The sequence below is a fragment of the Ursus americanus genome, chromosome 3 (genome assembly GCF_024610735.1).
Source record: "Ursus americanus isolate L20-20 chromosome 3, mUrsAme1.1.p, whole genome shotgun sequence".
NCBI classification, from domain to species: domain Eukaryota; kingdom Metazoa; phylum Chordata; class Mammalia; order Carnivora; family Ursidae; genus Ursus; species Ursus americanus.
The window spans coordinates 2,795,001-2,822,226 of NC_142129.1; the positions used below are offsets into that span (position 1 = coordinate 2,795,001).

A 27,226-nucleotide genomic window follows, 5' to 3' on the forward strand; every position below is an offset into this window, starting at 1 on the left:
ACTTGGGAGAAAGAACATAAAAAGGCACATATTATTAGATGAAAATATTGTAAAAAGCATTTTAATTAGTAAGTGACTTCTTCTGGGGTGCAGATAACTTTCCCATGGCGAACATTTTTTTTTCATGCACGAATGTTCCTGCTCTATGGGGCAGCACACGCTACTGCTGAGGGCAGGACTGGTCAAGGTTATCCTACTTGCCTATAGATAGGCTCCTTTTAAAGGGAAATTACACCAGGGGACCGCAGTTGGTACCTGAGTATGGGGACCGACATTTCTAACAGAACTCATAGGGCCAACAAAGGATTACTGGCACCACTTTTCCTGGGCTCCCTAAATTTAAGGTGCAACAAGAAAAGAATCAAGCAGTAAGTCAGTGTCCTAAGAAAGCTATACCCTGCCAGAAAAACATGCTCAAAAGTTTTACCCGAGAGGAAATTCTTAGTCACTCTCATCTCCCGGACTCTTAACAGAGACCCAAAAGCTGGAGGAGCTTACAGGTAGGAGGGATGGCTGGGAGAGGCCTGAGCTCTGAGAACACCGGGTCAGTATTTAAGAACACAAGGCAGGGCTGTATCTGCCACTGCTGTAACAAAATGAAGCCTCAGTAACAATGCACCTCTCCGAAAGTCCTTCCTCATTTCTTCTATCATGTTAGTCTCAATGCTACTTTAAGAAAGAAAGAGGCTGGTATGAGAAAAATTGAAATTAAAAGTAGCTAAGTGGGGGCGCCTGGGTGGCACAGCGGTTGGGCATCTGCCTTCGGCTCAGGGCGTGATCCCGGCGTTATGGGATCGAGCCCCACATCAGGCTCCTCTGCTATGAGCCTGCTTCTTCCTCTCCCACTCCCCCTGCTTGTGTTCCCTCTCTCACTGGCTGTCTCTATCTCTGTCAAATAAATAAATAAAATCTTTAAAAAAAAAAAAAAAGTAGCTAAGTGGCACGCTTAAAGCTGCGGGTCAAAGGGACAATACTAAAATGAAAATCCAACTACCTCCCCTTGGCCCAACGCTCTAACCGTGAGCCTCTTTAAGGAGTTATTAATGGAGAACAAGGCAATAGCAATGACTACTATCTTTTGTTTGTGGAGCAATGCACATTTTCGAGTTTCTGTCAATGGGGACCTGAGCCTGTACCCTCACAACTAAATGCATTGTTAACCCCCCACCATTAAATACAGGCTTCATGAAGGCAGGAAATTGGTCTCTCATGTTCACTGGTGCATTCCCAGGAACTGGAATGGTGCCTAGCAACAGAGGCTAGCCAGACAATTCTTCCTGAATTCTTCTACTTATTTATTCAGAGCCCAAGGAGAAAGAGACAATCTAGCCAGCAAAAAGTAAGCTACTGGCAAAGGCAGAGTGCCCACCACCCACAACTATTTGCTGAAATTACACGTCTACGAATAACACCATCTATCACTATGAAAATACCTAGATACACGAAAGATGAGCAAGTACAGAATATCAACGCAGTCTTTTAGGCACCAACGGGGCTTCATTAATTTCTGTAGTCAAGAGTATCTGTTTCCTAAGCAGTTTTTTAAACATACACTAACTTTAGAGAAACGTACCATACACGTTTCAGTCATTAAATCAGAAATGGAAAATATTCCAGCTCCCAGGGTCTGCCCCTTAGTCCCGTGCCCTCCAAGCCCCCCCCCAGTAAGACACTCACATGCCTCAGCCCCTGGCGCTGGGGGCACTGCATCCGGCCGCTGCTGGGCGGAGGCTGGGCCGTCTGCACGTGAGGCCTGAACTGGGGCTGCGACATGGGCATGAGCGGCGGAGGCGGGACGGAGAGGTGGTGGTGGTGCTGGTGCTGCGGCTGGTGCGGAGGCTGCGGGGGCGGCTGGTGCTGCGGGGGCGGCTGGAGCGGGGGCTGGTGCTGCGGCTGGAGCGGTGGCTGCTGCTGGGGCTGGGGCTGAGGCTGGTGCGGAGGGGGCAGTGGCGGGTGCAGGGGCCCCTTCCGTGCCAGAAGAAAGAGAAACAACGGTTTGTAAATGTAGATACTTGTGACGTTCCAATTTGGCCATCCCCTTAAAACCCCCAACACCAGAAACTTGAAGTGGTGCTAAAATTCATTTAGAATTTGCAGTTTTTAAAAAGCCAAAAGCTATGCTCGTGCATTTTGTATTTGCCCTAAGTCCTCTTAACCCCCAAATCCAGGGATTTGTTCTAAGGAAACAACTGAGGGTGCAAACAAACACAATGTCAAGGATTCTAATACCTAAGTACTGAAACCAATAAACACGTCCCAAGAGCAGTGGCCGCCATAAAACACACACTTGTGCAGCACTTTTTAAGTGACACAGTGAGAGGGAATTCTCGAACAGGAGATCCCACCACGTTAACAAGAGCATGGTGACGAGGACGCACTAGGACAACTGGGGAGACCACACAAGCACCCAAATCCTGGTGGTGACGTTCCTAGATGATGGGATTTCTCAATTTCCTTTTTAAATTCTCAGATACTTCTGCAAAGGAGATGCATTCATATTTTTTTCATCATATTTTTTAATAAAAAGAAAAATGAAGACACATTTAATGCTACTTTATCACCCAAAATAATATTTTTTTTTTTAATTTCAATAGTCTACATGTTTCTAAATAGTTGATTCAAGTATACCATCATTCTGTATCTTACCAGTAAGCTTAAATCTGAGCAGAATCACATGGGGCAAGAAGGATCTCCCAGAAGCTCCAGACCCCCATGAAATACAACCTACAGCAGAGGGCACTCAAATCTTTCAAACAACGGGGTAACAGCAACTCCGTTTTCTCCTCCATGCGTACAATCTTTCTGCTACATTTTGCAGGAACATTATTTGACAAAGAACTTTACTTCCATTCGTGAACACTTCCAGAATCTTCCAATGATGAGCAAAGGTATTATCAAAACATGTCCTAACTTTATTAGCAGTACCACCAAAAAATCTGAATACTGAATTTTTTCATTTCCCCCAAACTGACAATCACTTTTTTCTATTTTTCCTACCATATTAGGGAGAAAAACAATATTGTCAAGAAAGTTGCCTTTAATAAGTAGCACATTTAAGACTAAACCCTTATTCTTTACATCATCTCCACATTCTAGAAGACTCAGATAGCAACAGGAAACTTCATTTTACGAAACACAAAGACCCAAAGCTCCAGGTGCACGCCTCCTCCCCACAGCTCGCCAAGATGCATACCTGCAGATTAGGCTGTGCATGGGTGGGCAGAAATGGCTGTCCCGGACCAGGCAGGAAGGGCTGCCGAGGAGGGATGAAAGGCCGCGTGGCCGCTGAGCCTGGCTGGCTGAAGTGAAGGATCCCCACTGGACCTGGCGGCTGGAGGGTCGGCCTAACGGGCCTCTCTCTCGGAAACACGGGCTGCTGTCCCTGCTGACTGAACGCTGGTCCAGGCTGAGTGAACGGTAAGGGACTAGGAGTGGGCACTGGGTGAGTGCTGCTAAGAAGCGTGGGGGGCGGTGGCGGCGGAGGGGGGCTTCGCTGTTCCAGAAAGAGATGACTCGGGAACCTTGGTTCACCTGAAACTGAACGGTGGTGCAACATTACCCTCGGCTTGTACACAACATGCCCGCCGCACAACAGCTGTTTTACGTACCATCTTACCAGAAACAATTACAAGTGGTGGGCAGATGTGAAAGTCTGAAAAGAATCCTACATTTTACAACTTATTTCTAGATTGCCTCATTACTCATTTTCTATAGAGCAAGGACTGCCTCCTTTGTATGAGAGTCTCACATTGCAGCTATCAACAACGTCCAATTTTAGCATCTGAAATGACAGGAAGTGCTCTGGTACAAAAAACTGACACTCTTTACAAAAATCTCTTACTGGAAGCTCAATTCAATCTAAAACATGAATGTGTTGAGGCACATCACCCAATACGACTTTGTTCTGGGAGCCTGCACCAGTCTTTACCTCCTAAGAAGAAAGGGTCTCGCTCCTGTGGCGGGGGCGGGGCCCTCCACTGGTCCTGGAGAGGAAGTCGTGGGGGCTGGCTGAAATTGCTGGGAACAGGCCCAGGCGTGTGCTGCGGGAACTCTGGAGGGCCCTACGGAACAACGGGAAAACAAGCTGAGAGGCAGAATAGTCTGCCATTTCCAGACATGGATACATATGTGGTTCCCACCTGAAAACATCAAGGAACTGCCTTCCATAGCCCTCCCCCCCAATATATAACTAGATGTTACAAAGTAAGTGATCCCACCATAATGAAACAGTCAACATCAAAATGCAGCATCGAAACATGAGTTCCATTTTCTAACATCACTATAGCAGAACAAGAACATTATTTTTAAGCTTCCTGAAATCCATGCAATTATTGACCCTTCTTGCCCATTAATCTAAAAGGCTAAATGTCTACTTTCAGCGTCCTTGGCATTGATCTTCCGGAACGTGCTATAATTTGCTACATTTTGAACACAACCATAAGCTACACCTATGAAGCTGCTTTATTTCTAAAGAAGAAAAAGACATTGAGTGTGTCCCATAATAAACATCAGTAAGCTCTGACAATGGAATATGTGTAAGAAACCATATTGCTACAAAAGAAATGTTTCACAGTCGGATTCCACTGGATAAGACACTTTGAACTCTTACAGATTAACATTCTTCCACTAGAACTCTATTTAGAGACAAACTAAATTACTTCATTTTTCAATTGGCCTTTTAAGTATTCGTGGAGATCTTTAAAAGCACCACATTTGCATTTTTTTTTGTGAGGCGTTTAAAGAAAGCCTCACCATCTTTTTTCAGTTCTCCAGAAAGAATTAATTATACAGATCATCAAAATAATTTTCTTTTAAAAACATCTTCTTTGAAACTCAGCCAGTATTTCTCAACTTTTAAAACTCACATTCCCTTCTCATGAACTTGACCTGAGCTCATGAATGCACAGCAGGAGCAGAAGTCCCATTTCACAGCCAAGGAAATGGAAACCCAGGACATTAAATAATTTGCCCATGGTGATACCATTCTATTTTCTTTTAAATTTTATTTATTTTATTATAATTTTTTAAGTAGGCTCCACGCCCAGCATGAAGCCCAATATGGGCCTGAACTCACGACCCTGAGATCAAGACCTGAGCCCAGACAAAGAGCTGGACGCCCAACCGACTGAGCCTACCCAGGCGCCCCTATTTTTTTTTTTAAATCAGAGATTTCAGTACTCAAGAAAAACAAGTTAAAAAGCTCCCAAAGGGTTCATTTTATTCCTGACGTGAGAATGAACGAGGGGAAGTTTCAACCCATATGATATAAATCTTATTCAAATTACTAAATGTGGGGATTTTAAAAACCAGATCTTCTCTTGAGTTAGACATGAAAATGACAGCCTACAGCCAACTCAGAATTGTGAATTCTGGACACCATCACGTCATACACAAACCTCCGTATTTCATACCTCATCCCTCTCTTGGGAAAATTTTCACTCTACATGCTGTCTCAGCCAAAATGCAAAATCTCTACAGAGAAGGGCTTCTCCTTAAGTCCTCGGGACAGACACTCCATTTTCTCCTGCCCTACTTCGCTCTCTCGCCAGCTCCCTGTCTGGCCGGCTCATGATTTCAGGAGACCCACCCTGCACATGGCCCATGGAGGGACCCATGCGTCCCACTTCTCCACACACCACTGAGTTGCTGGATGAAGCTGCAATCACTGGAAGTGTGGATTTAACTTTAACTGGCCGATCAATGTCCCTTGGCAGTTTCTCATCTACTCCTGCTCAGGTGCTCCCACCGCCCTCACGATGCTGTCCTCCCTAACACTCCTATCACATTAGGTGCTTCCTCCTCTGGGCTGACAAGGACTCCCAGTCCTCTCCCCCTGCAACGCTCTCTGCATCCTGTGTCATATCTGCTTTCATTCCCCTCTATCTACACAGAACATTCTAGCATGAATAATGTGCTTGCCGCTAATTTTCACTCTATTATTACAGTGGTCAGATTTTTCATTAAAAACTAGGAACAGTATGCTAAATTATAACCAGGGTTAAAAGTATTACATTACTGATTTGCTGGCAAGCTTTCATCCTGAACTTGAGTCAGCAAACTTCAGGGCTCGTAATTCATGAGCTGCATCAGTCGCTTCCATGTTAATGAGTTGACCAAAAAATACAGACACAAGGGCACAGTGTCAGAAAAGAGGACAGACAGAATAAAAGGTACTTTCTGAGAAAGAGGGGGAGCCCTCCGGGGTTACTTTCACTCAGCCCTTAAATCCTGTGTTGTAACGAGAGCTGGAAAGCAGCGGCATTCATCATGAGAACCTCTTATGAACTTACAACTGTTTCACCTATTCCAACAAAGGGGAGAGCAAAGTGTAATTTCTCCACTGTCCTGAACCACTCCTGGATCAGCACTGCTCTCTCCTACCCTAGGCAAGCCCGACCTACACTCCTTTCCCGTGAGTGACCTACAGGACCCAGTCTGCGCAGCACTTTCCGTCAGGGTCACCCACACCCGGTCACCACCCAGTCCCAGGGAACTGCCTCTGGAGCTGGCACTCCTTCTCGCGGCTGCACGGAAGCCGGCGACCAGCAGTTTCTCCTCACCTTCCGTCCCAACTCTACTCACAACTATGGGAAGGGGAAAGAGGATCCTGACTTTTCTGTCTCGACTAAAAACCATGGCTTACTTCGTGATTTAGTATGTGAAGACCCGATACTTTCTGCTAGTTTTCTCGCCAGGCTCACGTCATGCGGTGCTTACAGAGACCTGGAAAATACTCGGTTTCTTCTGAAATCTGTCGTAAGCGATAAAATTCCACAACTGTGTTTTACTGGCCCCCATCCCTCCCCTGCTGATGAAGCCCCAGACAGGACTGGTCATGTGGCTGCAGCAACACAGCTCTTCACAGCCTTCGTTTTCTCCTTCTGTTAGAGAGTTAATTTCCAGTCCTCCAAAAGATAGGTTTCTCATTATAGATAAGGCAAAATGTAACTGGAAAAGTAGACTGGATCCCCTTCCATTATAAGTAGAGGGTCTGCTAAGTTTTGATTTTGACTTTGCCATAGGCTGAGATCCAGAAAAGTATTCTCAACCCCCTTCATCTGTTTCTAAAAGGAAGCAGTTACTGAATTACAAGAATGAACTCAAAGAGAAACCAATGTGGTTCGTTTTCAATAAAAACTCCAAGCTGCCTGAGAACTAGGTACATTCCTGGGAGATTATTTTAAATATTCATTTAAAACTTCTAAAGACGCTTTTTGTATTAAACTGAAAATACACTGGGATCATAAATCTTGCCCCCTTTGGAATTCTAGTATTGTGATTTTCATCTCTTCCCAGACCTTCTTTCCTTTTACTAATTATCTACATGCTGTCTAACTGCATTTAGACACAAGTATTCAAATGTAAGAATATGTAACAAGGCCCCCCAAATCCTTTCTTCATCAGTCACTATTCAGCCAGAACATCAGTCTTCCAGCTGGTCCTCTCTCCAAAAGGTGTGGGCTAGCAGAAGCTGAGCGAGCGGGTGGCAGCGTCGGCCCTCCCATCACCTAACACAGCCCCAAGCATGCAGCCGAGCCTCTCTGGGCCTCTGTTTCCTCATCTGGAAAAGGCAGACACTGATGGTGCCTGTATCTCATGGGAGAAGATGAAAGAACACGTTCAAAGTACCTACGACAGTAGTGGGCAAATAACAGAAGTGCTCAATGTTTGCTATTATTGTCATTTGTACATGACATTTTTGCAGACAGCATTCCATACCGTAAGCCTAACACAGAGCTGCTGACAAGCGGCCTGTCTCCTTATACACTGCAAGACAGATCAGCACAGACCCCCTTCCTGCATTCTCACTCCTGAGTCACAGAAGGAGGCCTTCACAGATGAGCCGTCAATATCCGAGCAATTCCACCCGGTCGCAAATCCACTCCCACTGCTCTCTGCCCTTCATCTGACAGGTCCGCGAGGGGTGAGACCATGGTCTGTTTTATTCACCAATGTATTTTCATGCTTGGCACAGGGCCTGGTACACAGACGCTTACAGGTATTCAACAAATGCATAAACTGCCTATTTGTAATAGCAAGGAAATCCCAGCCCCACATTCGAATCTAAAGCCTGGCTGCCCACAAAGCATACAGACAGCAGACGGCTAAGTGCTCGAGGAAGGACACAGCGAGGCGGGAACAGACCACCCAGGCACTGGGCAGTGAGTCCCAGAGGCTCATGGCTAACAGACTCAGAAAATACACAGTGCAGCAGGACCAAAGAAAAGCCAACATCAACAGAATCTAGTTCTCTGACTTAACCGTAGGATAGAAATCATTTTAACTTGCTCTATCATGACATAAAATACTTAGAGGAAAAGTGAGATGAACGTGGACTCTTCTCCACCCTGCAACCACTCCCTATTTTTAGAGAACAGAAAATGAAGAATGAAAATTAGATGGATGGTCTGTGGGATTTCCTTCCAATGCTGCTGTTAAGGCGCATGGTCTAGGCCAGTTTTCTTCTGGGCTGTAGACTGAACTTTAGAATCCTAACACCCGTGGGCTGCCTGGGGAACTCAGTCGGCTAAGCGTCTGCCTTCGGCTCAGGTCATGATTCCAGGGTTCTGGGATCAAGCCCTGTGTCAGGCTTCCTGTTCAGCGGGGAGCCTGCTTCTCCCTCTCCCTCTGTCCCTCTGCTCATGCTCTCTCTCAAATAAATAAAAATCTTAAAAAAAAAAAATCATACACCTGTAAAGATGCAGGACGCTCATATAAACACACAGAAGAACTAGAGTAAAATGAAAAAACAAATAAACAAAAACCCGCTTCATTTTACTCAAATGGTAGTACTTAGCAATAATCGTGCACCACAGATATGGTAACAAGGCATTTTTACAGGGTCAATCCTAAAAGTAAATACAGATGAACAAGTTAGAACTATAACCCTTCAGCCAGAAAATGCTCAAGGAAAAGTAAAACATGGTAGGACCAAGTCTGCATAATGGCAAACCTGACCATACGACCCTAACAGCATGATAAAATACATCCATAAGTAAAATATATATATATATGCATATCTGTATATATATATATATGTATATGTATATATATGTGTGTGTGTGTGTATATATATATATATATACATATATATATACATATATATAAATACAAACCCATTTGTAAAATGTAAGAAACATAAACCAGAAAGTATACAATATAAAACTAAATGCCATTTTCTGGATAGACCTATATGGCAATCTGTCCAAGTTCTAAAGATAAGGATAGAAGTGGATGTAATATCTTGTTAATGTTGCAGGGTGCTCATGAAATAGAAGTCAGTCTGTATTTATGAGCTTATTTGGCTTTCTATAAAAATTAGCCGCCTTCCTCCCCAACGAGGACACAGACCCCTGACGCTCCCCACATGTGTGCCACATCTTCTTCCTGAGCACCAGCCAGGCTCCGTTTCCCAGCCAGTCCTGCAAGGCAATGTGGCTGGCCGTGTGGGCACGTGCAGCCGACAGCACGTGAGCAGAAGTGATACAGGCCAGTCCCAGCCCTGGCCAGTTACAAACTCCCAGGAGTGACCCTCACCCTTTCCCCACCAGACAAGTGAACGCAGAGGTCTGTGGGGCCCAGAGGAAGTAGCCCAGAGGGCGAGGTGAGTAGAGAACACCTCGCAGTACCGAGCCTCTGAGGGCTCAGGGCTGGTCAGTCACTGCACTTCAGCGGATCCTCTCGTGCGGGACACTCCGGGGCCATCGCCACATCCCCTTTACGTGCAGGTGCCGCAGGCCCCAGCTGTTGCAAATGCTGTCCTGGCCGATGGGTGCTGTTCCTCCAAGGCCTGCCTGTGACAGTCCAGAGCGGACAACTCTGAGGGAGGGCTTATGCTCCAGAGGCCCCCTTCCATCTGACCCCAACCCCACCCCCGAGGATCAGGCCAGGGCCAGAGACTTTGACCTGAGACTACACGGTAGCCCAGTTCCACCCCCTTCCCATCTTGCATCCCCAGCACCCTTACCTAAGCCTGTGCCCCCAAATCCCCATCTTGGGCTGTGTCCCTGCTGATCCAAGGTTGCAGCCCACCTACTGCTGCTGCTAGCAAACTGCAAGGGACTCCTCTGCCATCTCCTTCAACCCCCAGAATGCCCTCTGAGGTAGGGATTCTGCTCACAGCATCTTCTGAGCATTTCGATATTTCATACTCAGTACACGGCGAGAAGTGGCAGAGCCTGGACTCACTCCCGGGTCACCCATCTCCACAGCACACAGTCACCCAACCGTCCTTGTTATGAACGGTTATTTCATGTTCTGTCGTCTGTCTTGCTGTTTCATTATCACATATGTATATGTAACTGAGGGAGAGTATGTGAGTGCTGGAGAGTCAAGAAAAACCAATAAATACGAAATCAAGTCTACAGTCACAAAGCCATGGAAATTCCATGGCTGGCCTGAATGGTAAGAGAAATTAGCAGTTCTTATCTGATCAACCTATGAGAAACTGATAAAGGAGGCCAGACCAGAGATGTTATCTACAATTTAGAAGAAAGCGCTGACTCAAGTTGAGTAAACAAGGGAATTTCTGGCTTTGGTATTTGTCCAACAAAATAAGAATGGAAACAGAGGGTTCTGCCAGTGTAACCTTGAAACCACAGGCTGACACCAGCCAGGTGTGATAACCCGGGGCAGCCAGGCGGAGGGCACTGATTATGGTGGGTCAACCAGGCCCAACGACACTGGCACCTGCGTCAAATCTAACCAGAAAGAAGCCCATTTCCAAGATGCCAAATGCCTGCATAAGGGCCAGGGGGTAGGAAGATTAGAAAAAAGGGGCAGATAATACAAGATATTATTCAGAAAGAAAGTCAATGGCTGATACATGAAATAAACCAGAGTGACAAATATTACTTCTCTGGAGGGAGCAGTTCACGACCGACACAAAGGAGAAATCATCTGGGGAAGACACGCGGGCCCCTCGTCGTGTCCACTGGCCTCAATGGATAACAGAACCCCGAGAATTTGAATACTTACGTGAACTTTAAAACTTTTAAGCTTTAAGATCCTAAAAGCTTGACTATCATCAGTATGGCCTTTTTGAAATAGAAATTTAACAATTAGCAGGTATCATGAAGCTCACAGTGCCATTTTCCTCACTGGTTTCTCTTTCACTCTGAACAGAGGTCACTTTCTTTTTCTGTATTTACATAACTTAAATTCCAGCCTTAAGTTTTAGCCATGTGGAAAAGATTGCTCATTGCTTACCTAGTATAAATTCTCACTTCTTCCTAAGTAGTAAAAGGGCAGCACTGCCCATCTAAAAAAACCTTAAACTTGTAACAAGGATGGTCATGTGACCAGGTCCTGGCCAACAAGACTTCGCTGGCATTGTGGGATGGGGGCTCTAGGGAGGCTCCTTACAGGCTAGGCTGCCTCAGCTGGCACACAGCTTTTGTCCCCATCCTTCCTCCTCTCCTTTGGCCTGCAAGTTGGGCAGAAAAATATATTGGTCCCTGTAACATCACAGAACTGCTATATCAACCCAGAACTTTCTCATTTTTATGCAAAAATAAAAGATACTTGGATTAAGTCATTGTTAACGGAGTTTTCTGTCACGTGCAGCCTCATTCACATCCTGACCCCAAACAAGTCAAGTACAACACCGTATCTTTCACAAACACAGTGCCAAGAAACAGGCACAACAGACAACTTTCCCTTTAAGGGATGAGGAAACTCAGGTTTACAGAGTTAAAAGTGGATTAGCCCAAGTTCCACCGTCCACACATAACTCAGGACATAAAGGCCCATTTTCAGACTCCTGCTTTATAAATTGCTCTTTCTGCCGTCACACACTGCTTTCTGCTGTGACCAATGTGTCTTCAGGTAATGCTGAATAAGCCATGGTTCCAGGCTGGCATTCCCCACCTCAGAGGCTCTCCTGATGGGAGCATTCATTTAAGAACTTCTATCATTTCACGGGTATAAAAGATAATAAATTACCAATTCCCTCTACCAAATGCACAATTATTTTAAGACTGTTAGTGAGCTGTGAATACATCACTTAACAGAACTTTCAGTACTAATTCTTCTGCCTCTTGAAAGAAAAGGCTACCTTAATCTTTTCGACTAATTGCTCTATTTTGCTTTTCTTTATATCCCTTTAAGAGTCTAAGGTAAAAAAAAAAAATTATCATTCTTTCTCATATAATTCTTATACAAACTGCACTCTCACTTGTTCCGCATCTCTTGTTAATTACATGATGTTATCTGTGTTAATCCTACTCCGGGAGAACTGACAACTTCAACCACAAAAAAAAAAAAAGATGAGAACTCTGCATAAATTGCTTAGCCCAAAGTTAATCGTATAATGCGGAGAATAAAGAGGCTCTAACAGCTATTGTATGACTTATCAGCTTCCCTAACAGGGTCACTTGGTATATTTTAATAAGACTAATTAAATATCTTAACAATGTCATTGAGACTTCATGAATCTTTCAATGAATTACAACCATCCTTTACAGCATGTTTTCATTTATTAATCTCACTTAAAATGCAAAGAACTATATAAGAGACCAACAGACACTTAAGAACGCCTCTCAGTTAATTCTGATTAAATGTGGGTTAAATGCAAAGAATAAAGACCACTAGTGACCTCTGACAGAATGAAAATTATGCCCTTCTATCACAATATTAATCCTCTTATTTTGGTATTTTCATAGATCTTTTTTCTTTCAGATTGTGCCTTGTTTAATACCTACATTTATTCCCTAAAAGGTACTTTTGGTATTGGGAGATGCTTTCTAAACGTTCTGAAGCAGCACATACCTAGGGCTAAGCACCAGCCTTCACAGATGGGGGACTGGGGCAGGACCCCACATGGACTTAAATACATGAAGATAATGCTATTGGCTCAAGCAGTGAAACCAGAGCACGTAGCACACATTGTAACATCTTTAACTTAGTACAAAACACTGCTTTTGATGAACATACTGAAGCCTATTTATTTCTCTTATTTCATACAATGAAAAGCCCTTTATCCCTGCACCTTACCCCTCCCCATTGTCCTCCCCAAACAATCCCACCCAAGGACAGGAGTGGCCCTCCCAGAACAAACAGCCACTTCAGCTCTTACTGACAGTCAAAATCTTAAATACAGTTCGGATCCAATCTGCCAGCTTACTCATGTGCATTTTAATACTCAGGAAAGGGAGAGGTACACCATGACTAAGAGACTCAGGACTGCCGGGGCTGCAACCCCATCTCCTGCACACAGTTACGTGAACTTGAGCAACTGAATCTTTCCAAGACTCAGTTTCCCCACCTGTAAACTGGAGAAAACGTTACCTTCACATGGCTGTTGAACACAATCTCTGAGCAAACTCTGAGACACAGTGAACACTCAGTAATTCTTTCCTTTCCCAATGATTTGCAACAGTATGTGCTGAAGACAACGATTTCCTCACTCAAAAAGGACGGAGTTAAAAACCAGACCTGCAGCTCTACCAACTGAGAGCACAGTCTGTTTAAAAATTCTCATCTGTGAATACACCCACCACATGACCCACAATCCCCACGCCTAGCTATTTACTGACAACTACGATCACAAAGAAAAGGATGCACACGTTTATACCAACTTTATTCGTGAGAGCCCAACTGTCCACGTAGTGAACGGACAGACTGTGGTACATCCACACAAAATAATACTTGCCAACAAAAAAGACGAGCCACTTACAGGTGCAACATAATGGATGAAAGAATCTCAAGAGCACTGTGGCAAGGGCAAGAAGCCAGACTCAAACCAACATGCCACAGGAGTCCACTCACAGGACAGGATTTCAGCGACAGGAAACAGATCGTAGCTGCCAGGGGTTGGGATGGGGAGAGGAGTGACCACAAAAGGGCAGCACGAGGAAGCCCTTCGGGAGACAGGACTGCTCTCGACATCTTAACTGTTGTGATTACACAACTGTATGTACTTGTGAATTTTCACAGGCTTGCGCATCAAAAGGACTAAGTTGAAAAAAAAGAGTTTAAGTGTCTCATCTTTTGGAAGAAGTACTTTCCAGTCCTTTATAATAAAATAGGGCCTCTTTCAAAGCTTATCTTTAAAAATGCATTTTAACACAACTACAGGTCTTCAGAGACTCCAAAGAAAATAAGAATTTAAGATGAAAATTGGTGTGCTTTGCAGGATGCATCAATAAAAACAGGCCATCAAGATGTTCTTGGCACATACAGGAGGTTCCGAGAGTTTGACAATCTGGATTATAGTCAACCCTGCACTGGCTGGATTGTTACATCACAGATGGGTAACCTGCACTCGAGAGTTTTAGTCTACTATTTATGAAAGGATGCATGAAAGGTTTTCATTTCAACGTAACAGTTTTACTTAGCCAAAGACTCAACACAACAGTTTAGCACACACTTTTAGAAGGTAGCTTTATAATGTGGCCTACTGGCTGACTTACTGTATTAGAAACCTACTTCATATAATTTCAGTGGGTACTCCCGGGGCTCGGACTTATGTGTGCGGACTCCTGCCCAGCCAAAATCTACCCGGCACATACAATGTACACTGGCAGGATGGCAAGTCAAGTCAATGGGGTGCTGAATCTCATAACCACCATACTTAATAGCTGTTACCATAGTGTTTAGCTGTTCCTCTTATTGCTGCAGATGGGAATTCATTGATATGATTAAATTTGATGGTATGATAATATATGGTAATCATGATTAATCAGAAACCCACTAGCAAATGGAGGCTGTTGGGTATTATGTCACCTGCATTTTAAACTGCATTCTCTCCCTGCAAGCCTGACAATTTTTGACAGCTGGAAGGCTCTCATCCCACACTCGCCTCTACTACTCGTAGATCTGATAAGAGAAAATGCCCATCATTCCTTCCTGATCTTAAGTGCCAATAATTACAAGGCATTGCAGGCAAGTTGTAAAAACAGTTAGGGGTTCAAAAGAAAGGCTGGAATAAAGTCTAGATTCACATCTGCAGGGGCTCTAATCAGAAAGAAATGGAATTTGAGGCAGCAGTCTCATCAAACATGATTTGCATGAAATGCCATATAAAACACATCCAGGACCTGTCAATCACCACCACCTGATACCATGCACCCGCTCCATGGGAAAAGAATGCACTCAGACCTACCTGTGAGGTGCTATTAGCTCCACAGTAAACACAAACGGAAATCTTACTGGGTTAACCTAAATAATAATGTAATTGCTAAGAAGACTAATTTAAACTTATTAGTAGTCTTTTCTTTAAATGCAATTGTTAGTTTTAATTACAACAAAAATCACTGAGAAATTACTCAGCAGCCAAAGTACTTGGTATTTAACTGGCTACCCTGAAATACCAGCCTTTACCTAGTACATCAATTCAAAATCAATGACTGAACAGGTTTCAAAATACGCTCCTAGGTCAAGAATCTTTACAACCTGAGTTACTCAGGATTTATCCATATGCTTAAAACCAGCAACTGCACCAAAACTTAAAACAAATTAGGTTAGCAAAATCTCAGAGCAACACTGTAAAATTATTATTAACCAACATTTTAGTGATACTTTTTTAAGTGGGCAAACTTTAAAAACAATAAACACCTGAGGATAAATACGTAACTAGAAAATATACTTATGGATAAAAACAAGACTTTGAACTTTACATTAGTGGCAAAAACATCAGGGACAGCCTTTGTGGAAAGGGAAACCTATCAGACTAACACAAAACAAAGAGCATTTGGAAATGAAAACAGATTTGAAAGACAAAAGAGAACAGCTCACGTGCAGAAAGGTAAATGAGCCTTCCCACCCCACTCCCCCACAAAAACAAAACAACAAAGAAAACCACAACTGTTCTGTGAAACTACATTCAAAGGTCTTAACGTGAATGAGAGCATGAGGGATGGCAGGTGGTAGATGGCAAGACCGGAGGAGCACACAGACCAGACGCAGTGCAGAGCGGACGCGCCCTCACGCAGCACCTGTAACACCTAAGGGCAGACGCTTACTTCCTGTGCCGTCAGCTCCTGGGAGGACTCATTGTTCAAAGAGCTGAGCCGTATTTTACATTTGGCAGAGTCACTGTGATACAAAAATGAGTATGTAAAGAATTCATTCTCTGATAACGCTATCAACTGAGATATATTTTTATGTGTCAAAGAAAGGTTCACAATTCAGATCTGAAAAAATAAAACAACCTGGGAATTAAAGTTTGTGATGAGAAATGTTTTAAAGTGCAGAACTAAGAGCTGCATCCGTAGCGAAACTTACATACACAGATCTAACTCCTGGACGCAAACCTAAATCACAAAGCACTTCACCTAATTCCAAAATGGGGTGGGGGGGCCAGACACAGAGCCTGATGGGAGCACAGAAGGGGCAACTCGATGCCAAGAGCTAAAGCAGTATTTTCCAAAAGAATCAAATATAAGGATGCTTCTGAAACTTATTACTTTGACATTCAAATCTTTGTCTTAGAAACTCTTTATTCAATTCTCAATAAAATTCACCAACAGGAAATAAAAATATTAGTTCTCCTACTATATCACGCATAGCCTAGAATACCATATTTTCACCTAAGATTTGAATTTTTGAAACAATCTTAAATAATTCTATGGAAAATAGGTTTAATATTAGGTTGCCTAGAATTCTCTGATTTTTAATTAAAAAACTAGAGGCATTACCACCTAATACAATTTCTAGGCGTACTAGTTCTAAATTAAGAATTTCTCAAGTTTTCATAAAACTGTCAAGCAAAATGGATTTTTAGGAAAGTAAAGCTTGTCACTGTAGGGGAAGAGCAGGAATACCTTAGCATTAATACCAACTAGATACTAATTCCTTTAAAATTTGGAAATTTAATGGTACTTGTACTGGCTGCCTATTTTACTCTTCAGTCAGATGGGTAGAGCTTAATTTTTGTAAGTGAGCGTGATGTAATTCTCCAGAGCAAATTCACGTATGTATCCTTGAAAACAACAAGTAAAAAAACTAAATTACACACCCCTTCTCCCAACTATTCATTTTATGGAGGGTTCACCATGGAGTCTGTCTGAGCCAGCAGACGTCCCTGACACACCAACAGATGTGAACTACAGAAACGTACTGAGCGGAGTGAAGCTCACTACGTCCTGTCCTTCCCCAGCCTAAGCCCCTTGAATGACTCCGTACTGCTCCTTGCATCAGTGAGGCTCTCCTGACAGCTCAGGAGTCCCTGACGCACGTCTGCAGGTCAGCTTCCATAGAGTCCTACTCGCCCTGTGCCCAGCAGAGCTGGCCTAGCTCTGGGCCTTGTGCACACAAAGTGCAGGTAAACAGCGGGTGAATAAGTGACACAGCAATTTAGTACTGAGCGATCTTGCTGCGAGACTACAGTGAACTTCACTTTGCTCAACAGATCAGCGTGATTCACACCTGTTCGTGTGCCACGGAAGTCTACCGATTCGAAAAGACCCATGATGATTCCGAAGTCTGGCTTCCTAATGCGAATGTTTTATCAGTTTGGGGGAGGTCGTCTTACGAAGCAAAATTCAGTTTAGTGAAAGTAAGAGGACAGACCCCGGGGCAGACTGCCATCAGTAAGAAATCTCCAAGGGGCTTTGTTAAAACACAGCAAGACTGTCCCCACTAGTTTTATAATTTTACTCTGGTCAAAACTGGCTTCACTGAACTAGCTACTCTGTTTTATGGTTTGGGACTAGCACTAGGCAGAAGCACTTGGCATGAAGGAGAAACTCAACATGCTCACAAAACTACATTTACACTGAGAGCAACCAAGTCCAACCTAGTAGAAAAGGAAAAAACAATTTTATTCAATAAAGATCTGGTCTACATAAAATAACAGGAGACGGCCCAGAGTTCGTCCCCCTTCGTAATGATATTTTAGACTACAGAAGTTAAGTAGAGCACTGCACTTTCCTTTCTTTCCTTTTTTTTTTAAACAGTCTTGAGGTCTTTTATTTTCTTTACATTTATCATGCCATGAATTCATAAGGAATGGGTTCCAGCAGTTCAGGCTCCTTTCCACTGGTTCTCCCAAAGTGTGCTTCTCTGGGTGGGGCAGGCTCGTGCTTCAGCTGAACCCAAGTACCTTTCTCTTTGGCTTCCTTCTTTTTCTGATCATTTTCCTTCACACGCTTCAGGAAGCTATCTCGGCTCTTCGAGTGTTTAATATGCTCCATGCATACATTAATTCTCTCGGCAAGAGTCTTGCCCTTGTTTGTTGACAATGCCAACAGCATGCTGGGTAACACTGTAGACACTTCCAGTTTTGCCATGGTAACATCTGTGGGGCATTCCCTTTTGAACAATGCCCATTCCCTTGATGTCCACAATATCACCTTTTTTATAGATTCGCATGTATGTGGTGGCCAAAGGAACAACCCCATGTTTTCTAAAAGGCCTAAAGAACATACAGCGGGTACCTCTCCTCTTTTCCTTTGTGTTGGTCATTTTGGTGAATTACTGGAAGATGGGGGTTCTGGCCGAAAGGAGCACTGCACTTTCAAGACCACGGGTACACTGTAACTGCAGCTCAAGATTCAGCATTTGGGACTTAAAAGGTACAAGAAGTGTTAGACACTGACAGATACATGAGCTGAAGAGTCTCTCCTACCGCTGCACATACGTAATTCCTGTGTAGCCCAGCCACTTCCTGCCACCCATACATACTGCCCATCTCAAAAATAGTAACAGAACAAAACATCACACCTTGCAGAAACTTTTCCAAAAGCAGTTCAACAGCATTTACTACCCCCACAGTACTACATAACTTAAAAATAAGTTCACAATTTCGGGGTGCCTGGCTGCTCCATTGCTGGAGTGTGTGACTACTGGTCTCGGGGTTGTGAGTTCAAGCCCTACGTTGTGTGTAGAGACTACCTGAACATAAAATCTTTTTTAAAAAAATAGTTAAGTTCAGTTTCTCAAAGAAATATTTTTTAGGGGCTCCAGGGTGGCTCAGTAAGTTAAGCGTCTGACTCTGGATTTCATGATCTAAAGGTCATGATCTCAGGGTCATGGGACTGAGCCCTGTGTCAGGCTCTGTGCTCAGTGGGGAGTCTGCTGCTTTCTCTCTCTCTCCCTCTGCCCACCCCCCTTGAGCTCTCTCTCTAAAATAAATAAATAAATCTTTTAAAAAAAGAGAGCAAGAAAGAAAGAAATTTTCTTTTATTATCCCCTTATCCTCCAGTATTGTGTGGTTTGCTTCTTCTAGGATCAGATAAATTATATTTGCAGAATGGAAAAATAAAAATAGATGAAAATTACAAATGATTATTCTAATTTTATATTAATAAACACATTTTTATAAAAATATCAAGTACACACAACACTGTTTTATGTTTTTCTTAAACTAAAACTGGTTTTCACATCAAATTTTATCCCTATAATGCAAACAAAACACAAAAGCAAGTGTAATAATGATTGTAACACAGTTGCTTACGTTTCTGAAAAACAGCAAAAAGTACTTAAAATATTAGTACTTTATAGTAACTAGCAGTTGAACTAGTAACTAGCAGTTAAACGTCACCAGAGAAATGTATCTAACAACTAAATCACATGTGCCTATCACTGGGCCATGCAATTAATAAACCCTGGCTGTTACAACAAGTGCTTTGAACAGAAAATTGTACTCAATAAACACCACCTAATTTTAAAAACCTAGTTTTTGTTAGCACTTTGTAAGTAATTTAAAGGAAAGATTAGTTATTATAAGGGAATAAGATCATTAAGAATCAGTTTTAGAAACCACATAATTCATAAATAACTACAAATCAAAGACGTTTCTAAAAAATACTCTGAACCTTAAATCCAATATGATTTTATTTTTGAATAATCATCTGACTGGACACCTAGAGCTCTCGTTAAAACCCTTCTGCTAAATGCCTTATAATAAATATGCTATCTACTTAAGTGTCAAAGCCAGGGTCAAATATATCTTGTAGATATTTCCTGAAATCAGAGATTATCCAGTCTCAACAAAACTGTATCTGTTTTACATACAAATGATACTAAAATTTTACAGTCGGATCCATTTTTTTTATCACTGTAAAAAGAACATGTCCTCACTGATTTAATGAAACCAAGAACTAATGACAAATCTAACCCAAAACCCAAAGAAACCCAAAATTTATTTAAACAGATGTAACTATTTAATGGACAATTTTCTTCTAGTTAAAATGTACTGAAGAATGGACGAAGTTAAGGAAAGCACAGCAAAGTATGGAGGGGGGAGAAACCTGTGCTTTCTTGTAAAGATATTTTTAAAGAGAAAACCTTCATTTTAAACTATAAAACCCATAGCTCATTAAGACTTTTGAGGTTTGGCTGGTTGTTTTTTTCTTAAGCAAGTGAAGAGATCTCTCTCTCCTTTTTTTTAAGATTAACTTATTTATTTGCGAGAGAGCGCACGGACAAGAGACAGGGCGGGGGGGGGGGGCAGAGGGAGAGAGAATCCTAAGGCTGAGTGTGGAGCCCAATGCAGGGCCCAATCCCAGGACCCTGAGATCATGACCTGAGCCGAAACCAAGAGTCAGACGCTTAACCAACTGAGCCACCCAGGTGCCCCGAGAGATCGTTATTATTCCTTAGAATTTCACACACATACCCACATGAACACAAATTCACATGTGCGTGCATGCACGCACACACAATAATAAAGCAAGGCCCTTTCTCACTTAACATACAGCAATAATGGAATCAAAATTCATACTCTTTAAGATGAAAAGCGTTGTATGATGATCCTGATTCAACACTTTTACAGTTAAACAAAATTAATTCCATTCTCAAAAATCCATTGACCTTAAGCTTTTAACAAACATTTTCCACTGCAAAAATTATTGTCAATATTTACAAATCTTTAAACTTATATTTAGTTGGAACCACTTGTATTTGCTGTATTAATATTTCTTAGTGAATGTATGCTCATCCCTATCAGAGCAGAAGGAGCAGCTGCTACTCACTGGGAATCTCTGGGGCCCCACGGCGGGTCTCGGCTGGCTCGGGACTGGCAGCAAGGGCACTAGAAGAAAACACCTTTGGTTACAAACACCGTTTACTTCACAAACAAACCCACCGACAAAGGAATACAATATGTTAAGTTTAATATAAAATATATACTATGTGTAAAATACCAGTAATATACTAGGTTTACACTTAACCTAAATCCCATAAAAGGGAAAGGGAGAGCAGAACGCTTGCCAGCATACAACAGCATATGCAGAAGATAAAATTTCAGCAGGGAATTCCTATTTAAAACTAAAATTTTTGCAATAGAAAAGAGCTTACTCCTCTAAAATAAAAAACAGCCTTGTGTTTCACATCCATATCCCAGTTATCCAGACTATCTATTCCAGTCACATTTTCTGACCCCAATCAAATACAAATTTAAATCTAAATCCTCTAGAAACATAAGGGGGTGGGGGGGCAGAGAAAGGAAAACACACACACCCATGGTAGTGTTACAGAAAACCATCTACTGAACATTCTACTATGCCAAGACTTCGGTTTGGTTTTGGCTGTTGTTTTTTAAACAAGCAGAACTCCAATCCATCTACCGGAAGAACACAAAACCATGTCATTTTAATACAGGCATTTTACACCAGGGAAGAAGCCGCCTGTTAATTTTATACCCTGGGGCTAAATCAGGTACACTGAAGCTACCTGAAACACACGCGTTGTGCTGATCTTGACTTTGGAGGGAGGGAAAAAAAAAAAAAAAAAACCACACCCGCCTGGGGAGGGGACTGCTACCCGGTGGAGCGCTGTAGCTGTCATTAAAATGTGCGGCCAGATGCACGTAGTAAGCTCTCAGGCGTTCAGGTGTCATGGGCCGACCTGCGGCCCCCCTCCCAAATGTGTAGGCTGAAGTCCCAACCCTCAGTCCCTCAGAACAGGAGTGTATTTGGGCCGGGGACCTTTAAAGAGATGATTACAGTAAAATGAGGTCATACGGGTTGGCCCTGATCCAGTGTGACTGGTGTCCTTATAAGACATCAGAACACAGACATGCACGGAGAAAAACCAAGCCATGTGAGGATACAGAGAAAATAAAGTATCACATACCAAATTTATTTAAAAAATGTCTGGTGAATGAGAAACAGAAAAATGATACAGCTTAAAGGTCAAAATTACTTTAAAAACAGAACACTAAGATAAATATTATTTACTACAGGTATTCAAGGCACTCTATACGTCAAGCCTTGTAATGAGGGTCAGACACCCACAGGTCCAATTGAAAGTGCTAGCGTGTATGGGACAGAGTCACTACCCATTCAACACGAAGTGTGGCTAAAAGAAACTTACTTGGATAAAATGTAAAATGGCAGAAGCCCGAGAGAGAGAGCCCCTAATCCAATGAGTCAAAATTTCAAAATGAGAAGAGGTCAATTTGAGAGACTCTACACAGAACAAGCTCCAGCCCCCAAGTCTGCACAGCCTCCTAAAAGGCACTGGGGGAGGGGGAGGGGGAGTTCATCAATTTATCTGAAACAAAATAGTAGATTGTGAAGTGGAGAAAGAAACAATCAGAGTCCCTCAAAAGATTATAATGAAAGGGAAGGAGAAATAAACTACCTATTAAACAATATAAAGACGATGGTGTTTAAATTAAGACCAAATATAAAGTACCCAGACCTTCAAGACTATGTGCCACTAATCTTTAAACTTGGCATTTAAACATCAATTCCTGTCAGAAACCTCCAATACAGTGAAAAGATTTAAAGAAAAAAATTAGGTCTCTTTAACTGGGGGGAATGAGAGCAAGAAAGCTAGGAGCGATCCTGGGAAGAAATCTGATTATAATTAACAGATTTCTTACACAGAAGGAACCTGGTTAGCTGGCTTTTATTTTGCGGTGGGGGGGGGGGGTGTTTGTTTGTTTTAAGTAAACTGTAAAAAGCAACAAAAAAGAAAAAAGGGAAGAAGAACAGAAGCTGACAGAAGAGAGCACCTAAGGATGGTGCGAGAGAGGCAGATGAGAACTCCAGCCCAGAGGGAGGGTTCCGGTCAGCCGGCCAAGGCCTCTGCAAAGTGTCGCTCAGGAGCTCTGCGGGCTCCTGGGCTCTCGAGCAGGGACACTTCCAACTGGCTGCCTTCCTCTGCGCCGGGAGCAGAAGGATTTAATACTTGTAATGGTAACACCACCCTAGTTGAACCCTGGACTCGGGATATTTGATATTTAACATTTACCTTTCTATTGTCCCATGTATTTAATGGACTAAACTGATTTAAGTTTTTAATTCATTATAACAGTTTAATAGGGAAAAAATCTAGAAAATAAATTTCCATCAAAACTAGTTAATTATAATATGATGGAACCTTCTTCATCCCTGAAAATGTGTGCCAGTAGGAAAAGATGTGCTTATGCTGTTACTCTTTTTTTAAAACAACACTTTCATGTACCTTTCAACGGCCTGCAGCTCAGACCCCGGGGTGAGTGAACGGCCTATGCACAGGAGACACGCACACACCGACAGCCTCCCTCAGGAAGAGCTCGCTCATTTAGCGAACACACGACTCGTCAATGGTGCCCTGTGTGCACGCCCAGCTAGGACAGGGCTGCGCTCTCTCCCCCAGCAGCCTAGCTCAAGATCAAAGGTACGCTAGCGAGAAGGAACATGGGCTCTACAGCAGTCAGCTTCAAGTCGAAAAATCATTTAGCTGGTTCGAAGACTGTAAAAACTATTGTCAGAAAGCTGATCTTGTATTTACTGAACAATGAGCTTTGCGGCGTAAGGCCTGCATTCTGTATCTGTCAGGCTGCTGACTTTTTGACAAGGCACACGGTTTTTGTATCTGGAAGACGTCCTGGGGTTTCCTTGGAGCTTTCCCACTCCGGACTTCTAATACTATTTGTTTTTATTGGGCTAAAGAAAATCTGTGCACCCTACCGTCTGCCAGTTTTCCACTCAGTGTTTATGAGGAAATACAGAGTAACAGATGCCGGCCTCAGTAAAATGCTTCTGACAATGACGCTGACTGCAGGTGCCTGTCCAGGGAAGCCACTGTGGAAAGGGCTACTCCAACGTGGGGGTTCGCGCATCCCACAGCTGCTGCAGGAAACACAGGCTGTGTGCCAGGCACAGGGACGGCGGCAGGGAAGTGCAGCCGCCGTCCTGCTTGCCTCGGGAGCCCAGAGCCCCGGCAGAGGAGACCAGCAAGAGATTCCAGTATAAGGTGGGGACAGGCGGAGACTGTCAGGGGGTCGGGGACCTGCACTGACTCTGCTTCCCAGGTGTCTGACACAGGAGCGGTCTCCCATCACAACACACCCAAGGTCAGCCTGCCACTGTCACCATCACTGACATGGCTCCAAGGGCACAGCACGATTTCAGAGTGCCTCCAGGCCACCGGCCTCCTCCCACACTTCAAGTCCCATCTCGGGCTTCTCCCCAACTTCTGCAACTTTGGGATTCCAAGTTCAGTGTCAGCAGAGCCCATGGGGGCCTCAGCCACGTCCTTCTCGCTCAAAGAGAAACCCAACGCTCCCAAAGATGGGGCTGTTTTCCTCCCTGCCAGCTCTGTAGGTGGGGTGGGGTCCCTCAGGGCTGTCAGTGCTGTTTCAGACCCCAGCTCTGGCGCTCACATCATCTGATGTGTCACACCTACCTCCGGCTGCTGTCTGTCTACTGGCCCAATTGCAGCTCTGTCTCCCAGAGTTCAGCTCCTGTCCTACCACTGTCTCCAGCCCAGTCTCTGGTCTTCACAGAGACCATGCTTCCCAGACCCGGGTCCCCGACTACTGTCCTCTATCCCTCTGCAGCCACATCCAAGACCTGGCCGTCCAGGTTCCAGGCCTCGGGCTCTCCCCACACTTCAACTTCCTTCCTCTGGGCCTCTCGACCTGCCTGCGTGACAACCACCCTGCAACTTGTGCTTGCGCCTAGACCCCCTCGTCCGAACGCTTACTACCTCTATACCAGACACCTCCACCTGCAGGTCTCGTTAGCACCTAAGACGCAGAACACCCGGAACAGAACTTGGGGCCTCCCCCCTCAACACGTACTCTGCCCCACCACACGTGGTGGCACATCCATCCTTCAGACGCTCAGACCCCCTGGCCTCACGTCCGCCTTCTCCCTCCCGCACACCCATCTGGTCCACCACCGGCTGGCTCTGTCCTCAGCTCTATCTAGCAACTGACGGCTTTCCACCATCACTGCCACCGTCCCAATCTGAGCCACTGTCATGTGTTATCCGGATTAGTGTCATCTTCCCCTGGCTGGACGCCGGCTTCCAACCTTACCCCTACAGCCCACTCCCAACAGGGCAGCAAGAACGACCCTTTTAAGACAAACACCAGATCACATCACTCCCCTGCTTAAATTCCTCCAGTCACAGTCCATTTTGCTCAGAAGAAAAGCCATGGCTCTTAGAAGGGCTTGAGGTCTTACATGACATGGTTCTTTTCTGTTCTTACTCCACTTATGTCATGGCATCTCTTTTCGGTTTCTGGAACACTCAAGGCATGGTCTCACCCTCTCTTGCTGACCCCTCTGCCTGGAATATTATCCCCTGAAACAGTGACATTACTGGCTCCCCAACCCCCTTCAACTCTGACCTCTGCAATGAATCCTACCCTCATGTCCCAAGTTACACAGCCGACCCCAGGCCCTTGCTCTGCTCTCTGTCCACGGACGTGCTGCACACATTCTAACTGTGATATTCCTCGCTCACTGCCTGCCTCTGTGCGCTAGAAAGCAAGATCACCACTGCAGAAAACTTTCTGTACTGTTTTTCAGCAATGTATCTCAAATGCCAGAGATAGACAAGTATCTCAGTGTGTGCTGAACAGATGCATGAAGATATGCTCCACAGCCCCTGCTCAGAAGTGGCTTCCTAGCTGCAGCAACATGTGTCTGTAGTAACAACACTGCAGGTTATTCACTTAAAATAACCACCAGAGCATACCGAGGGGCAGGCACTCACTGCGCACACATTCCCACTAGAGAATTCATGAAGGGTACGAACTCGGGCATTTCCACAATGACCTCTGCTGCCCCTGAAATTCAGAAGTTGCTCAGTGCTCCCCACCACATTATAGAATAAGAGGTACAAATTCTTAAGCAAATGAGTTGGCCCGTCAAGCTGACACAGGGCAGGGGGGGGCTGTGCAAAGACGCCAGGTTGCCCTTACAGACTTGCTCGTGACAACGGCCTGGCCACCGCAGCCTGCGGCTGTACGACAGAAGACACACGTACCTTGCACGGGCGTCACCACCGCCCCTTTGAAGTGGGGGTTTATGTGTATGTTCTTGGGCTGCTGCGGGGTCACGGGGGGAGGGGTCATCATCACCCTCGGGGCCTCAATCTGGGGCGGCAGATGCACTCCCTGGGGGGGCGAGGCGTGGTGCGGGTGCTGCAGGGGGAGCAGAGGCTGCAGCTGTTGCTGCTGGAACAGACTCCGGATGGGCTGCTGCGGCGGCGGCGGCGGCGGTGGCGGTGGCGGCTGAGGCTGCGGAGGAGGAATTAATCTTGGAGAGTGCGTCTGAAAACCAGCAAAAACAAAGACAAGTTTACAGAAATCAACACTTAGAGGGAGAGTAGCGGAAGCCTAAGGCCTCACAGATTTACACCGGCTCAACAGGAAGAGCGGCGGCTGAGAAGTCCGTGCACAGCGACAACCTGCACGAACGCAGCGGGACCAGTACGCTGCGCTGCTGTTCCCGGCCAGCACCGCGGCCTCACAGTGTGAATCAGCTCCGGGCAAAGAGGGAAAACTGCAGCCTCAAAATAACTCACATAGATCCCAAAAGTTAAAAAAATTTCAGTTCAGCCAATAAAACCCCCCGGAGCGAACCAAGCGCTGGCGCTGCGGGCAGAGCCCAAGCTGCCCTCGGCCTCCTTGGAGCCAGTCCTGCTCCTCCTCTGCCAGAAACACCGGGGAAGAAAGATGGGGATGTGCACAATCAACCGCACCAGACGTGAGGCCTGCCTAGCTCCCAGGAGGGGGTGGGAGAAAGGACGGAAAGGGCAGACACACACCTGCTGGGGAAAGCCGCAGAGCAGTGTGGCCACAGCCATGGAGGCAGAAGACGCACGGGGGCAAGGGTGTGAGAACAGACACTCGAAGCAGTCAGGGGTCCTGGTGCGGTCCCGTCAGACAACAGTCCCGAGGGCAGGGAAGTGGCCACAAGCACGGCGACTGCCGAGCATGGGGCTACCCCGTGTCGTAAGCACCTATTGCAAGGTCCGAGTACAGAGTAACTGGCTTCCCCCTGACAATGCGTGGAAGGGGGTCCTCGTGAAGGCCCTGCTTTTACGAATCAGGAAG

General features: G+C 44.6%; 1 protein-coding gene and 1 pseudogene across 11 annotated transcripts in view; both read right to left on the reverse strand.

Moving 5' to 3' along the window:
• The window catches only part of RBM33 (RNA binding motif protein 33), a 129,566-nt gene that overhangs the window by 39,124 nt on the left and 63,216 nt on the right, over positions 1-27,226 (reverse strand). For 9 of the 11 annotated variants that reach the window (XM_045792239.2, XM_087860654.1, XM_087860653.1 and 6 more), the window contains 5 exons: positions 26,155-26,440; positions 20,916-20,974; positions 3,929-4,061; positions 3,194-3,537; positions 1,678-1,965 (listed from right to left, as the gene is read on the reverse strand). In XM_045792239.2, the coding sequence (XP_045648195.1) occupies positions 1,678-1,965; positions 3,194-3,537; positions 3,929-4,061; positions 20,916-20,974; positions 26,155-26,440 (1,110 nt within the window). The remainder of the gene's footprint in view (positions 1-1,677; positions 1,966-3,193; positions 3,538-3,928; positions 4,062-20,915; positions 20,975-26,154; positions 26,441-27,226) is intronic. The other 2 variants (XM_045792235.2, XM_045792237.2) reach the window with 1 other exon arrangement.
• On the reverse strand, positions 9,967-20,909 carry LOC123788745 (large ribosomal subunit protein eL21 pseudogene; annotated as a pseudogene).